The sequence below is a fragment of the Grammomys surdaster genome, unplaced genomic scaffold (genome assembly GCF_004785775.1).
Source record: "Grammomys surdaster isolate TR1022 unplaced genomic scaffold, NIH_TR_1.0 126219, whole genome shotgun sequence".
NCBI classification, from domain to species: Eukaryota; Metazoa; Chordata; class Mammalia; order Rodentia; family Muridae; genus Grammomys; species Grammomys surdaster.
The window spans coordinates 6,855,669-6,872,277 of NW_021621022.1; the positions used below are offsets into that span (position 1 = coordinate 6,855,669).

Here is a 16,609-nt window from a genome sequence, read left to right on the forward strand (position 1 = left end):
ATTAAGGATGAATTTCTTCAAGGCTCCAGGCTTCAGTTTGTAAGGCCACCAGCTTCCTTTTATCACGGCTCCAAATGGCTAGGTTGGCTTACAAATGACACCAATAATTTCCATGAAAACAATAGGCCTTTCAGATAGCTCTTCCCTTAAGGCAGGAAAAGGAGGGACCAGCACAGGATAGCATTTCTATCAGGCTGCGTCTCATAACGAAGGGGTGTCACAAACCCAGCAAAATTCAAGGCTGATGCCTTTAATTACATCTTTGTTTCTTAGATCTCCGCACGGCAAGATAATTTAGTTAAAAAAAAATCAAAACTCATCAATGTACACTCAAATTATTCATGTCTCCCCACCCTGCCCAAGGCAGGGTTTCTCTGTGTAGTCCTGGTTGTCCTGGAATTAGCTCTACAGACCAGGCTGGCCTCACACTCAGAGATCCACCTGCCTCCGTCTCCTGAGTGCTGAGATTTAAGGTGTGGGCCATCACACCTGGGCTCCTGTTTTTCTTTAACAAAGGACAGAGGAGCTCTTACTGAAATAGCTTTCTCCAGAAGGTGAGGTTTTTAAGCTTACAGGTTTTAAAGAACATTTTAATTAAGAACAAAACAAACAAAAATCCCAGGAATATGACAGACACACATGGCTCAGGTGATGCTAACTGGACCATTTAGTATTCCAATCAGACTCGCTGGAACATAGTATTCCAACTAGTGGTGGCAGGCGCCACTAGCCAGAGGGATGCAGACATACTGGAAAGCACAGAATGCCTCAGAAGCCAAGGTCTTCCACGCTGGAACAAATCCTTATGTAGGGTGAAGGTCTTGAGACATGTTTTAACAGTACCTATTTGGTTTGGTAGTTGGTTCTGTTGTTGTTGTTATTGTAATGGTGATGGTGGTAAGATCAAACTCCGGGCCTCTTGTATGCTAGGTAGTGTCTACCATTCAAATAATTTGGAGACAGGATATCACTAAGTTACTCAGGTTGGCCTCAAACTTGCCTCAATCTGTTAAGTAGCTGGGATGACAGGTGTGCCCCTCTAGCCCTTCCCCCCAGCTGTTCTTGATGTTTCTTAGGATTTGTCTGAAAAAGTTCTCTGTTCATTTTTTTTGCATATTAAATTAAAAGAGGAAATGTCTGAGGATGAAGTGACCTGGGTGGTCTTTGCTGCTCACAAACTCAGAGCACAAAGTTGTTAACTTGTGGGGAATAGGGGTGGGGCACAGAACTCTGGTGGAGGTCAGAAGACAACTTTCAGAGGTTGGTTCTATCCTCCCAGTGTGAGATAGATCCCCAGGACTGAACTCACAGGTCATTGGGTGTGAGACAAGTACTTTCACCTGCTGAGCCATTTAGCCAGCCCAGTCATTAACTCTGACTGTTTTCTGAAGAAGAAAAAAAAAAAAACCAGCATCTACAACTGCGAGTAAAAATAACTAGTGACGGGGTAAACCCACACACAGCAGGAGTGGGCGTGCTGGGCACCAGCTCTGCTCTGCCCCCCCACCCCGGCCTTCAATCTAGCCCGATGATACCCTCATCATGACAGACATCTGACTGCTACACTGATAGCTACTGAAACACTAGGGATGCTGAAGTCAGCAAAAGAAGAAGCAAAACAACTCATTTGGAAATGGCATGTGGCACAGGCCTCTGACTGTGGACAGAAAAGCTCAGCCACTATGGCATGGCAGGAACACCCCAGGGGGGACTCGGCACCTGCAGGGACTGCAAATGTTCTTAGGTTAGATTATGAGATCATCAAAGAGAATAACGTGTGTGTGTGTGTGTGTGTGTGTGTGTGTGTGTGTGTACACAAGTGTGCAAACACTAAGCCTGAAGAGTCATCAACTTCAGCCATACTCCTCTTGGGTTTCTGTGACCTCTAGCTAGTAGGCAGGGGTTTGAAGGCTCCATGTTCTTCTGAGATCTGAGGGGTTTCACTGGCCAACCTGCATGGACCTACGTCTGGCTTGCAGTGTGGTCAAAGAGTAAGAACCGTGAATTTTTCTACCCTTTCTGCCCTGATAAATTCAAGTTTTTCTCACCCTCTGCTATTGGCACTCCAGCTAACTGTGAAATAATAAAGCCCTATCAGCACTGTTTTGGCAAAAGGAAAGTGCTGGCACACTCCGAGGCCCCACATCACCATCAAAGCAAAAGTGCTGACACGGGGTCCACAGCAAACCCAGGGGCACATTAACACAGCCATGAAGCATTCTTTAGTTTGATGATGAGCTGCCCTGACACTGTGAACGCAAAGTGTCCAGGCCAGTACTTTCCCCAACTCTGCCCGTGGTGAATCATAACAAACTCAGTTATAGTCCAGTACTATACAAAAAAAAAAGGCAATAAAAATCACAAACTAGATAAACATAAATGTCCAAAGTAAATGTGTCACAAGCGTCTATTTTTCAGCTTTGTTTTTCTGTTACACATTGGTTAAAATCTACTAAAACAGTTACTCCATGGGCCTTGTAGTGTGAAGTCACCACTCTGGTTTGATGGGATGAGTGGGGCACACTTCAGTTCTGACAGGGTATGATTGGAAGTAAAGGACACAGGGAGAAGTGGGTCCTGCTCCTTCCTCCCTGACGGAGGTCCCTAGGACACTGTTACTGTCCTGCTGCCTTATTCAGGTTCAAGGGTAGACAGCATGTAACCTTCTTGAGTTAGCTGCTGGGAAACACATCCATGAAGTTACAATATTGCTCTTGGACACTGGGGCCCAAGTATTTGATTTCAGCTCAAAGGAAGAGTCATTGAAAAGAAAGCAAGCCAGGTCTAGAGACAGTAGATAAAGGTATCCCACAGCACAACATAGAACTAGTGGGCAGTCAAGGGAAGAAAGAAACTGAACAATATGCATACCTTTTTAGATTTGTTCTGGAGAGCATATCCTCTGTACCAACCTGTGGGGGTGAGAGGGGAGAAGAGAAAGCATTTTACATTTTCTGGGAGGACAAAAAGACAGCAGCAACACTCACATGTTCTCTCAGCAATCCTGAGTTAGAAACCAAGAGATCACGGTCAATGAAACCTAGAGCAGTGGTTCTCAACCTGTGGGTCACAAGTCCTTCGGGACCCTTTCGCAGGGGTTGCATAAGGCCACAGGAAAACATACACATTTATATTACGATTTACAACAGTAACATTACAGTTACGAAGTAGCAATGGAAATAATTTTATGGTGGGAGTCACCACAACATGAGAAACTGTCTCATGTTTCTCATTAAAGGGTCTCAGCATCAGGAAGACAGAACCACTGCCTTAGACTATGAACCATCCCATTTCTTACACAGCGAAGATGTATTTTACAGCTGTATTCTCTTATTAACTACAAGACTTTAAAATCTGCACAGAGGGGGCTGGGAGATGACTCAGCAGTTAGGAACACCTGTTGCTCTCAGGGAGCACCTGGCCTGAGCCTCCCACGTGCCAAGATGACAATTCGGCACTAGGCACCACCCCAAGCTTTAATTCTTCCATAAAGTTTCATTAAGGTATTTATATATGGACATTTTCTCATTTATCACGGAGTATACAACCTAAGGTGTCCATAAACAAGTATTTTATATTAAAAATGACAACACATGGTTGTTTTTAAGCCACGCCCACCTAAGGCGTCAGTATGCTCAGTGACTATCTTGCCTCAGGAAGCCTACTGTAAATAGAATCGTGTAAGTAGACAGTGAATAGACGCAATCTATAGTTGGAATTGCAGGCATCTGCCAGTAGGCCTCTAGAGCTGTCCCATGCTTGTTATGTAAGATCAATCAGAAAACAGTCCCCTACTCTGTTTTTACCTGTTACAAGTAGAGAATTGGGTTCATCTCTTTGGGGGCAGATTGAGTAGTGCTTTCACAAATTTTAAATTATCAGTGAAACTAAAAAATTAAGGAATTTTTAGAGGGGATGAAGGGGTAGGGCTTTGGTATGGAATTATAGTCTGCATCACGGTATGCAGCTGAGAAAACACTGGTCTCACTTTAGGAAGCCAATGTGCGGGAAATCAAGTTAAGCTGGAATACACTGACCATTTCTCCCATGACTCAAGGGTCTACGTCCCTCTGTACTCTTGATTCTACTAAGATATGAAAACGGTTTGGGGCAAATGGCTGGCTTTGACATCACCCTGGATCAATTCAGAGCTGAAGGCCACACTGAGAAAGAGCAGGTGAGGCAGTTTTCACTTTTCAGGCTCTACAAAACCAAGAAGTCACAAGACAGACTGGCCCGCTTACCCAGGAGAATGGAACTTGCATGCCTGTAAATGGCGTTCTACACAGCTGTTCACCACAAAATTATGCTTCCTAAACCTGCCATCTGGGGGTGGGGAGACCATTTCCATATATCCTTGTCTCTAGAATCATAGTGTCTATATAACTACTAGAAAAAAATTCACAAAATTATGATTCTGGACTTGTCCAAGTGAATACTCACTTTCTTTGGCAGTAGGCATGGTAAGCACTTAGTCTACAGCTAGGAGGGAGTCTGAAGGTATTGATAACTGTCAGAGCTCTAAGAATGCAACTACTGATTGCTGATAACTCCAAAGGCTATGACCACAGTGCATAGTTGTTAGAGAGTCCTATATTATAAAACTGGGTTGCAATACAAACAAGAACAGTTTTCCTATTAACCCTCAACATTTACTATAAAACCATAATTTAAGACAGTTTGCAGTTAACCTTCAGTGCACACTGGGATGCAAAGAGGCAGTGACGAGTGTATCAGGAAGTAGTCTGTAGTCTCAAGCAGAGAACAGGGAGAATGAAATGGCAAGTTTGTTCCTAAATTATGTAATTACAATGAGAGCAAAGGGCCAGAGAGGGAGTCTTAGCTACATTTTAGTGAAATGAGTCTCCAAAAAATAAGTTACAGCCACCATGGCAAAATGGGTAGCACTTCTGGGGTAAGAAGTCATTTCAGTGTCTTGGGGACTGCCCCAATCCAGGATAAAAGCATCTCCTCTCATTGGAAACTATCAAAGCTGCTAATTCCACAGGCAAGTTGGCTCACTTTATCTAGCTGTAGGTAATCTTCATCGGTCAGGAGTCTACCATCGACCCATTTCATTCACCCGTCCAGAGGATGCTGCTGTGTATTTTCTGGCTTCAACCTAACAGTGTCCCTACCTGGTTCTTCTCCCTCTGTGGTAGTTCCAGAAATATTAACTGTGGAGAAGAAGGGTTGTTGTCACGTAGATGGCATATGAGCTGAGCTGAGAACACAGTACTAAGAGCATGCACTCAGAGTCACGTGTGCAGTGTCTGGGGACATGTGTATTTGACTTGATAAGATGATCAAAGGCAGATCAGTCTAAGAAACTAAAAGGAACCAGGAGGGAAAATGACTAGGAAAAAACTTGCAGACAGAAGCCAATCTAATGAGAAGACCATGAGGCAAGAATTCTGCCCAAAGACAGAAAGAGCTCAAAGTGAGAGAGGGTGACTGGGAGGTGGCACCAGGAGGGTCAGACAGGAGTGTTGGTCACCATCCTGGGTACTCATTAGACTCATCAGGGAAACTTATTTTACTTGGTTCCTGAGCAGCTAGGGTAACTTCCTGAGGCCTGGGTCACCTCCCCAAATATTCTTCATCAAGCTCAGAATTAGAGCTTCTCAAAGAATCCCTGGTGACACTAATGCATCAGTGAAAGTGTCACCCCAGGCAAAAGCACCACAGACTGTGTGAAATCTGAGCTTTAGCCTTAGTACCATGGTAAAGACTGGAGGGGAGAAAGGTGCTTAAATGCCGACACATCTTGTGAAAAAAAAAATAGCATTGTGGCTGCTATACAGGAACAGACAAGGGAGGTGAGGCGCAGAAGCGGGAGACTGGTGGGTACACTGAAAACGGGAAGTGATGAGAAGACCGAGACTATATTTAGAAACAGTTTGAACTACTCATGGCTTCACCAGCAATGGGCAAGCATGGAGGAAGAAAGGGTGTTCGGCTCCTGGGCTTATGCAAATGGTACATAGTGTTATCCTATGGTACAGGAAGATTTAAACAGGGAAAGCCTTGGAGAGTGGTAGAAGGCACAGGCAGCAGACCCTGACCCATAGGCTTCCCTCCCTGAGCAACTGAATCCTACAGGTATGACGTGGAACCCTGGCCATGTGCACTGGGGAAGGGGAAGTCAGTGGGGTCAGAACGGCACGGCAGCTCAGAGCCCGAGTAGCATCATAATGCTGATCATCATTTAATAGCTGGCCATGTACCTGAGGGGAAACATTTCTGTCAAATACCAGGATAGGAAACAGAGGTCAGCCCAGAGAGGATCGAGATAAGAGGGATTAACTCTGGACAAGAAATGTGACCAGGACCCTGTCTTTTACCACCGGAACCACACAGGTACAATAACCCAAACAACATGTGTCAGAAATGAACAGTTACAAAGGGCCTATACTGGGTTATCAACATAAGTGAAAATCAGCTATACATAGAATTACTGAGGCAGATGTGAAGGCTAGGTTGCAGTCTTCCACAGCAAGAGGCTGGCTAACAGAAAGATGGAAATGCCAATTCTTAGTTGGATAAAAGACTAGAAAGAGTTCAGAAAGAAGTGAGACTCCACTGAGATGAGGAGGAGTTAGAAGGAACTGCTGGTTTTCATTATGGACTAGTAAAAATAAGTTACGGGTGCCTGCGAACAAGCCTGACGACCTCAGTTCAATCAATAGAATGATGGAAGGAGGGAACACACTATGGCATTTTGGACTCTTACCTCCACATACATGCTGGGACACATGCATGCTGGGACACATGCATGCTTATACAAATAGAGAGGCAGGCAGGCGGGCAGACAGACAGACACATGCGTGCGCATGCGCGCGCACACATACATACATACACACACACACACATACAAATTAAATATAATTTAAAACTTTTTAAACATTTAAAGTTAAATATCTTTATGGCTGGTACAATTTACAACTGACAAAAATATGGATAACTCCTGGCAAGCCAGGCAAAAGTAAAACAAAAACAGCAGGTAACAAGTCTATTGTGATAGGGTGGAGGTGCCTAAAGAGGGAGTTGAGACAGTGTGCAGGCTCCTAAGACAGCGTGGAGGTTTGAATAAGCATGGCCCCATAGCTCATGAGTTTGAATGTTTGGGTTTGTAGTTGGTTGACTGTTTGGGCGATTAGGAGGCATGGTCTTGTAGGAGGAAGTGTGTCACTGACAGTGTTTCAAGGTTTCAAAAGCCCGTGCCAGGGCCAGTCAGTCTCGGTCTGTGTATGTGTGTATGTGTCTGTCTGTCACTGTCTCTGTCTGTGTCTCTATGACCCTTTCTCTTCCTCTCCAACTTGTGGATAAGATGTGAGATCTCAGCCACTGCTCCAGTGCCATGCCTGCCTGCTGCCACACATCCTGTCATGATGATCATGGACTTACCCATTTAAATTATAAGCAAGTCCCCAATTCAATGGTTCCCCATCCCTGGATAAGTTGCCTTGGCAAAGATACCTGATCACAGCAATAAAATAGTAACTAAGACAAAGAGACTAATTCTTGTATTTCCTGATGATATACACTTGTCAAAGCTTATTGAATTACATCTTAAATACAGTGAGTTTTATGTAATTATACCTTTCATTTTAAATGATACAATTGGATAGCACCGTTTGCCCACTAGAATGACTATGGTCAAAGAGATTGATTGTGCCCACAGTTAGCAAAATCTAGGAGTAACTGGGCCCAAGTGCTTGTTGGTTTTGTCAATCTGACACAAATCTAGACATAGCTGAGAAAAGAGAATCTTAAATGAAAAAAATCTCTGTAAGATTGGCCTGTGGGCAAGCCCATGTGATATTTTCCTGAGGGTGAGCCTAGCTCACGGTGGGTGGCACCACCCTTGGGCAGGTGGTTCCAAATTATATAAGAAAAGAGGCTGCACAGTCCTGTAAACAGTGGTCTTCATGGCCTCTACACCAGTTCCTGCCTCCAAGTCTCTGTCTTGAGTTCCTATACCGACCTTTCTTCTATAATGGACTGTGGTGCCTTAACAGAAGATGAAATAAACCCTTCCCTCCCCAAGTTGCTTTGGGTCATGGAGTCTTATCACAACAGTATAAACCCCCAACTCTAACAATTCTCTTACCATGCTGATAATTTCTTCTACAGTTACACACATCCCACGACTTAGCAATACTCCTAGGCTTAGGTATTTACTCAAGACAAATGGGAAGTTATACTTGCAAGAATGCTTTACAGGAATGTTTACTGATGCTTTAATTCTTTTAAGCTTAAGGTGGAACTCAATGAAAGGCAAAGTGATGTTTGAGGGAACAAATCATGGCATGTTTCTGTAATGAGTACTACTCAATAAGACAACAAAGTTACCTACACATAACTTTATGAATGAGTGAAAGAATCCAAACAATTGACATAGATAACATAGGGTTGACTAGCAGGTAAAACTAATACTTGGTAATGAGATAAGAACAGTGGCCAATCCCTGGGGTATTGTATGTAAGAAAGACGCTCAGGACACTTTGGGGTGAGGTATACAGGCTTTGTCATCTAATAAGAAGCGTTCTACTGTGTGTCTAGGTGCATGTTACAGCATATAACTGTATTCTACTGTGTATCTAGGTGCATGTTACAGCATAGAAATTTTGCCCTGATATCTGATGTCTTTAACTGAGGAGAGAGAAAGGAAGAAAAAATTATCAAGTGAGAACTACTTTATAAACTAATCACCTCTAACAGAATATCACTCATACATGGCCTAGAACTTTTATTTGGCATTGTCACTAAAATGAGTTTGAGTCAGGTACAAAAAAAATAAGAAGCCTTTCTCCATGGCTGTCCTTTTGTCTTGTATCTCATCAACAACATTATCCATCCTAATTACTCCTGGTATGCTTCCAAATTGATTTTGAATGAGTTTGTACTAGTCCTAGACGTTCCAGTGCCGACCTCCTGCAACCCATTTATTCAATCAGCATGCTAGGAAGCCAAGTCATGGAGTGTTTCTCTACCCTAGTTCTTACTTCATAATGCAAAGGAAGAAAAACAAAAGAATTCAGTTACACAGAAATAAAACTTCAAGCAGGGCTTCAAGTGAAGGAATAAAAGCATATGTGAGGAAGGCTGACTTCAGCAGATGAGGGAATGCCTGGTTGGAACTCTCTGAGGAGACCCATCAGGGCTGACGTTTATACTGCTTATGTGACCGTTCATTCATTATACATAAAACACTTCTTGAAGTGGATTTATCAGACATCATCTTTAAGGAGGAAGGAAACAGATCCATAAACAAGTAACCAAATACAAAGGGCCCTTTAATGGACCTCACTGGAGACTCTAGTTCACAAGAGCGTGCTATGAATGTGCTCCGGACTCAGGCAATTACTGGGGAATGCTGAAGACTTTCCAGGCAATGAAATATGGTTCAATGTGTGACTTACAGAATGTTCCACACAAGCACCTTTTACTTTGCCATCACAAGATAAACATGCTCTCCTGCTCAGGAACATATAAAAGATCAATAAATTATGTTTATCCGCTCAGAAATGAAAAGCCAGGAACAGGGAGGGAGCGGCTGTTTATAGCGTCCACCTGACACATGGGGCAGAGTGGAGTCAGCAGCCACAGAGGAGGAGCAGGTGCTAAATCCTGTTGTTTTTCCTTTAACTGTCTCAGGCCTGCTAGCTTAATTAGGCCAGAGTCAAAGGTTGCACCCCTGTGGACCAGGTAAACCTATCAGTTTCCAGGGCCAGAACCCAATGAGCTACCCTTCAAAACAGATGCCCTGAAGAACCTCTGGGGATCCTGAGCCAGCTGGGTGCCAGCCCTCACAGGATGGAGAAAGTCTCAGTATGAAATCCCTCATTACAGAGGACAGTGGTCCACCTTCATCCGTGGGGAGCATCCCTGCTGCCTCCCAGAACCCTGAGCCTCAGCTGTTCACATTGAAAGGCACAGGGCTTTCACAAATAAGATGCAAGGTTAAAAAAAAAAAGTCAAAGGATGTAAAGATACTGGATGTCAACTCCATTCTGTTACTTCTTTGCTCGGGATAAATCCATCAGCCCTTTGATAAGCAACGCTGACCACAGAAGCTGGAGTTTGAAAGACTCAGAGCATCTGAAAGCTAACAGCTTCACTACATAAAAATAAATAAGCAATCTGCATAGAGAAACACAGGGCTGTTTATTTATTTGTTTGTCTGTTTTGCCCTTGCATCAAGCTGCTGCCATGGCTTTGCGGTGAGGACAGCAAACTGGACACTGAGAACTCAGTCTTTCAGATGAGGCGACCTTAGTCCTGGGCCTGATCAGCATGAGAAATATGCATACTATCTGATCAAGAAACAGTATAGCTTTCTACTTTAATCCCATTTTGGTTTTGAGACAGAGCATCATGTAGCTCAGGCTGGCTTCAAACTGGCTATGTAGCCTAGGATAACCCTGAACTCCTAAGTGTCCTGCTTCAGCTTCCTGGAGTTATAGGCATGCACTGTCATACCCAGCTTCAACTTTCTTTCTTTCTTTTTTTTTTATTAAATTTTAAATTAATTTTTTAGTTAATTAAATTTGTTTTGACAATTTCATGCATAGATACAATGGATTCTGATTATTGTCACTTAACTTTTACTTTTTATCATTTTTAAAAATTATTTATTTTATGTATATGAGTACACTGTTGCTGGTCCTGACACAACCAGAAGAGGGCATCTGATCCCATTATAGATGGTTGTGAGCCACCATGTGGTTGCTGGGAATTGAACTCAGGACTTCTGGAAGAGCAGTCAGTGCTCTTAACCTCTGAGCCATCTCTCCAGCCCTACCATTTTTAATTATATATGTGTTGTGTCTGCATGTAGGTCTATAAATGTTGAGTATAGGGGCCGAGAAAGGCCAGAGGCATTAGTTCCCTTGTAGCTGCAGTTACGTTTGTGAAGCCACCTGGTGTGAGTACTGGGAACCAAACTTGGGTCCTCTGGAAAAGCAGTAAAGTGTTTTAAACCACTGAGCCATCTCTTTAGCCTCTTCAACATTTATTTTAAAGTTAAAGAGGATTCTTGTTTGCTGAGCCTGGCATACATCAGACACTCAGGAAACATTTGGTGACTATGTTAACCACAACACACAGTCTTTTTGGCCTCGGTTAGAATATTGGAAGGTGTGTGAAATAAAGTCTGTACCTACAAGCCACACAATTGTAAAGGGAGACTGGGTGGAGCAGCCACAAGGCCTTGCTCCCTCAAGAGCAGAACACATCTGAGCTCTGGAAGTTACTACCAATATAATGCAATGAAGCTTCAATCTCTTAAAAGCCGTTATTCAATAAGCTCACAGTCACATGCACCCTTGCTTTTAAAGCCATTCCAGTATAAACTCTAACTCTGGCTACAAACACCAAGATGATTTTTTTTCCTGCTTAGTCAGAATAGATAGTAACAGAAATCAGAAATCTCTATTTTCTACTAAAAATAACTCCACAGACAAGCAGAGAGATCTGCTTCAGATGTCACGATACCTCCAGAAGGAGGGCCAAGTCACTGTGAACAGTCAAGAGGTGACATATTCAAATGTGCCCAGTGCCAGAAAAGGGACATGCCTTGCCTTGGGGGCCATCACAGAACTTTTCCAGATGGATCGACTTGCTCACTCTGATTTCCATGTCTTTAATCCTTAAGTGAATCTTGGTCCAGGGTAGTCTGGGGACTGCTATTTACACATTAGTTTTTAAAAAAGTGAATGGCCCAGCAATCAGAGGCTCAGGCAGGGTACAAGGAGCTTGTCCTACTACTCCATGCCTCTTTCCCATCCCTTGATCTAGGCAACATCCCTGGAGAGCAAAATCAGCTGGACGGATGCTGCTGGGAGCATCCCTTTGGGGCATTCCAGAAACTTCTTTGTTTCCAGGTTCTCTTGTCTCTGAAGATGCACAGGCAACTGCCCAAATGGGTCAATGCCAAGTCCTAGTGCATGGTGGCTAATGGAACAAGGGTACTTCTCAGGAAAGAGTTGTAAATCCTCCATCAGAAGGTTGGACAGATGCCTGTGTCCAAATAACATGTTAGGATGTATTTCAGGAGCATATTAAGAAAAAATATGAGAAGGCATTTTCTGTTGTAGAAGGCTTCATCTGAAGGCTGGGGGACAGCTCAGTTAGTGAAGTCCTTGCCACACAAGCATGAGAACCTGAGTTTGCCCCCAGCATCCATGTGAAGTGCTGGCTGCGGCAGTGTACCCTTAAACTCTCAACACTGGGAGGAGAGGACAGAAGGTACCTAGCCAGCCTATCTGGTTAGTCTCAGATCCCAGTAGGAAATCCTGTCTCAACAAAAGTGGGTAGCTTCTGAGGAATGACAGAGGTTGGCTTCTTTTCAAATGTATGCATGCAAGTATACCCTCCACACACACATACCACATACATTGTCACATGAACATGTATACACACACACACATACACACATGTGCGCTTGCACGCGCACGCACATACACATACATTGTCACATGAACATGTATACACACACACACATACACACACATACACGTTCAATCTGAGAGGAGACATTTCAGTGGCTATAACATCTAATTAAGGTCTCTCCTAAACACACTCCTACTACCACACACAGCTTTTATAAAAACACAGCTCAGGAAAGAATGTTCCCAGAGGTGTGACTGATGACAAGCTGCACTGAAGGTAAAGGTCAAGCAGATGTGGGAAGTGACCATGCGCGTATCCTCATCAAAACACCATAAAGCTCGACCTGCTTCCCAAGCTAGTGCTCAGAGTCAGCACGTAGAGCCTGTCATCAGATTCCGAGCTGCTGGGCTCACTGCCATTTACGTTTGGAAAGACAGTTGTTTCTATAACGAGGTCACAGTGACAGTATGGATTAAGAATTAAAACAAACCTCCCAGGATCTTGACTAAGATGGCGACAGACGTTTTACAAATACATGGAAGATCCTAGTGCACCTCTCATCTCGTAAATTTGGAGTGCTTAGTAAGGGTTTGTGTGGTTGTGTGTGTGTGTGTGTGTGTGTGCGTGTGTGTGTGCTTTTTATTGCACAGGTTGAACATCCCTTTAAAAATCCAAAATGCAAGGCTCTAAAGTTCAAAACTTGTTGGAATCTAGAATGAAGTCCTAAGTAAAAAATTCCACTCCAGACCATGTGACAGGTTCCAGTCAAAAGGTAGGTACACAAAAAAGAAGTAATTATCTTCAGGTTTTGTGTAACAGGTGTATATGACACATAAATGAATTTGTGTTCTCACTTGGGTTCCCAGAATGTTTTATGATATGTATGCAATATATATAAACCCTCCAAAAAAATTAAACCACAGTCCTCTGCTTCTAAGCATTCTGCATATGAGCATCAAGCATTAGCATAAGGGATGCTAAGCCTGCATAAGGAACGCTCAGCCTGCATATGGGAATGGGTGGAGTCACACTGGCCTTGTTCCATACAAGAGTAACATGTAAAGAAAGGGAAGCCTCGAATGTCCATGCTTCTTACTCCTTCCAACAGTCCAGGGCTGCTCATTGTCCCTAATTCCTGTCCAAATATTTGTGTTAGCCTCTGAGTCTTTCAAACTTACTCTGAATACAGAGCTGTACTCTTCGCCTGCCTCTCAGAGCTCAGAACACCTTTGAGATGTTATCTCACTTGGTGATCTCAGGGTCCCTACTAACATCAGCCACCCACGCTCATGAGCACACGAATGATTTACAGAACCAATAAATAGTCCATCAGTGGATATGAGCTCGGCACAGAAAGCCAGTGCCAGAAGTAGCAGGTCCTGGGCTTGAAGCCATGTGTAGTAGCATTCGATTAATCACAGGAAAGAAACACTCTGTGGTGACTAGATGCCGACACCTTACGCTTATAATGCAATATTCGTATTTTTCAATGCACCACTCTCTAATTGATCACTTCCAAGTCAATGAGTCACCGGAACATCCAAGACAGCCTTGTCCAGGGACAGTTAACTCAGATAAGTGTGAACTACCTAATCTAACATAGTCTTCCATTGGTCTCCTCCCTCTGTGGACTCAGCAACATTGCCTTGTTCTCCCCATAGTAAGTGTCTGGTTATTTTTTATTTACTTTCTTGTCTTGTCTTTCTAAGCAAACCCTACGGGAGGAAGCAGCTGGTTGGTTATCACTCATTTGAGCAGAGGTACCATCTCCTGTGCTTAAATGCACTGGGCAAATGGTAGGTGTGAAGTAGGCATGGCTAAAAAACAAGGTGACTGTAGCTGAAGTGCCCAGTGTCCACATGCTCACGGATCTGGGGCAGAAAAGAACATTCATGGGGAGGATACATGTCTTGGTGCCAAATACCTTCCAGGGTTTAAGAAGCAAGGCGGCAGCACCAACAGACAGACCGGTGCCAAGGAAGAGGGACAAGGGGCACTGGCTTCAGCTAGCATTCTCTTCTCTGACAGTCTCTGAAGGCAAACAATTCTCGGGAACTACAAACAAGAAGCAGTATACCGCCTCTCTATCAACTCACTTCCTTCTTTCATCTTTAAGTAACAAATTAAGCTGGGGTCAGGGTGGTCACAAGATCCAAGGGACAATCGAGAGCAGCTCTCTCATCAAAGATTAAGCCACCTTGGAGCGGCTCAAACATTCAAATACAGAGTCAGAATAGAACAACGGAGCGGTCATGACTTCTCACGTCTACCTAAGGGAAATAAACACACATCGATGCAAAACTGGCCCGTGGATGTTTACAGCAGCATCCTGGTTGAAAGATCTAAACAGCTCCAATAGCCACCTGATGATGCATGGATGAGCTGTGGCATGTCCACGCAACGGAATGAAAAGGAAATGAAGTATTGATGCTTGTTACAATGTGCACGAACCCTGAAAACACTAAACTGATCAGAAGAAGTCAGCCACAAAGCACCACACACTGTTTGGCTGTGTTACTATAAAAGTCCAGCACAAACATACTCACAGAAGCAGAAAGCAGGTATGTGTTTGCCTAGAGTCAGGCAAATAGCTGATAAGTGGTAGAGATGGGGGTAATGGAAGAAGATGGTGATTGACAGTTGACCAAGTCCCTGTATAGTACGCTTAGTAAACAACCACAGGATCCTAGACTGTGTGGGCAAACTGTGTGGCGTTTGAGTTCTATCTTAATAATGCTTCTGTTTCAGGTTAAGAACAAAAACGTATGCAATAACCAAATCCCTGTGCAGCTGCAGAGGGCAGGAGATCGGGAGTGCTTCTCAGCATGTCACAGTCTCTTACCTCACCTGCATTCATCCCAGGCTTTTGCTGAGGGCCAAGAGCATGTCAGAAGCTATGCTGAGCACCTGGAGATTAAGGCCGAGCCAGCTGTGACTCTTAGCAGTGACTGTTCTTGGGGAAATCACTCACTGAACCACAGGGCAGGAAGCAGCCACGCAGAGTCCTCAGTGGCATTCTGTTGTGGGTTGTGGGTCAAAAACATTAAAGAAAAGTGTCTGGCAGGACTCGGCTCCATGCCAGAACAGAACACATAGATCAGGTATGCTTGTCTCAAAGGTGGGGTGGGGCAGAAGGCGCACAGGGAGAGTCCCCAAATCACCAACAGGAAGCTGCAAGACACAAATCCCCAGAGGCCAAGAAATGGTGCCAGCCTTGCCCTGGCATTCTCCCTGGCAGTACCGGGGGCGTTTCCATTTTGTTTATTTGTTTTAAAGGAGGATAGGGGCAGGGAGTGGGGTGGGGGTGGGGGGACAAACACAAGTCATTATTCGGCATTTCCTTCAGGTCTTATGTTTGCGAAGCACTCCTGCCCTGAGTCTTCAACTGCCTGAAGTAATAAAGGAATTCAAGACTCCAGCCAAGAACTCAAAGTACTAAGCAGATACAAGAGCCTCCCCCTGAGTGTCGGGCATGGCAGGCACTATTTAAAAATGAATCCTGTAAAAGAAACGCTATTGGAAGAAATATAATCCAATGTCAAAATCTGTGTGAAATTGACATGCCACTTAGAGGTCATGAACTCTGTATGTGTTCTGTCTCCTCACTCGCACCAGGACACGGGTCCACTTTGAAAGCACAGCGGGTGACATCCTTCTCTGAGAGGCCAGCATTCTAAGACTGACATTCAAATACTCCATGGCAACAACTACAAGAGAATTCTTGCTGGCAGGGCCTGATCATCCCCATACAGCAATGCCAAGGAGGCTTTCTGTGTGGGGCTCAATGTAGCACTCCCTGTACTCACACTGCGTAGGAGCTACAATACACTAGAAGCACCTCAGGTTGGAATTTGGAGGCTCAATTACATAGGATTAGAAACAGATGGGATTTGTCTGTCTGAGTTTACATAAAGTACAATATGAACATCCCATATCCAAAACTACAAAATCCAAAATGCTCCAAGATTCAAAACGTTATGAGCACAGACATGACTTCACAGGTGGATTATACACCATGATGAAATTATTTAAAATACTGTACAAAATTATCCTCAGGCTATGTGTATAAGACATATGTGAAAAAGAGATGAATTTATAGCTAGGCACTATTCAATATTTCACTATGCATATTCCAAAATCCAAAACAGTCTAAAATCATAGAATTCCAGTCCCAAGTACTCTGGATAAGAAAGCCACCAAAGTATAAGAGTGA

General features: G+C 43.8%; 1 protein-coding gene across 1 annotated transcript in view; it reads right to left on the reverse strand.

Moving 5' to 3' along the window:
- Nucleotides 1–16,609, reverse strand: part of Dock5 (dedicator of cytokinesis 5) — a 173,754-nt gene that overhangs the window by 107,794 nt on the left and 49,351 nt on the right. The window contains exon 3 of the mRNA XM_028758729.1: nucleotides 2,872–2,912. Coding sequence (XP_028614562.1) covers nucleotides 2,872–2,912 — 41 coding nt within the window. The remainder of the gene's footprint in view (nucleotides 1–2,871; nucleotides 2,913–16,609) is intronic.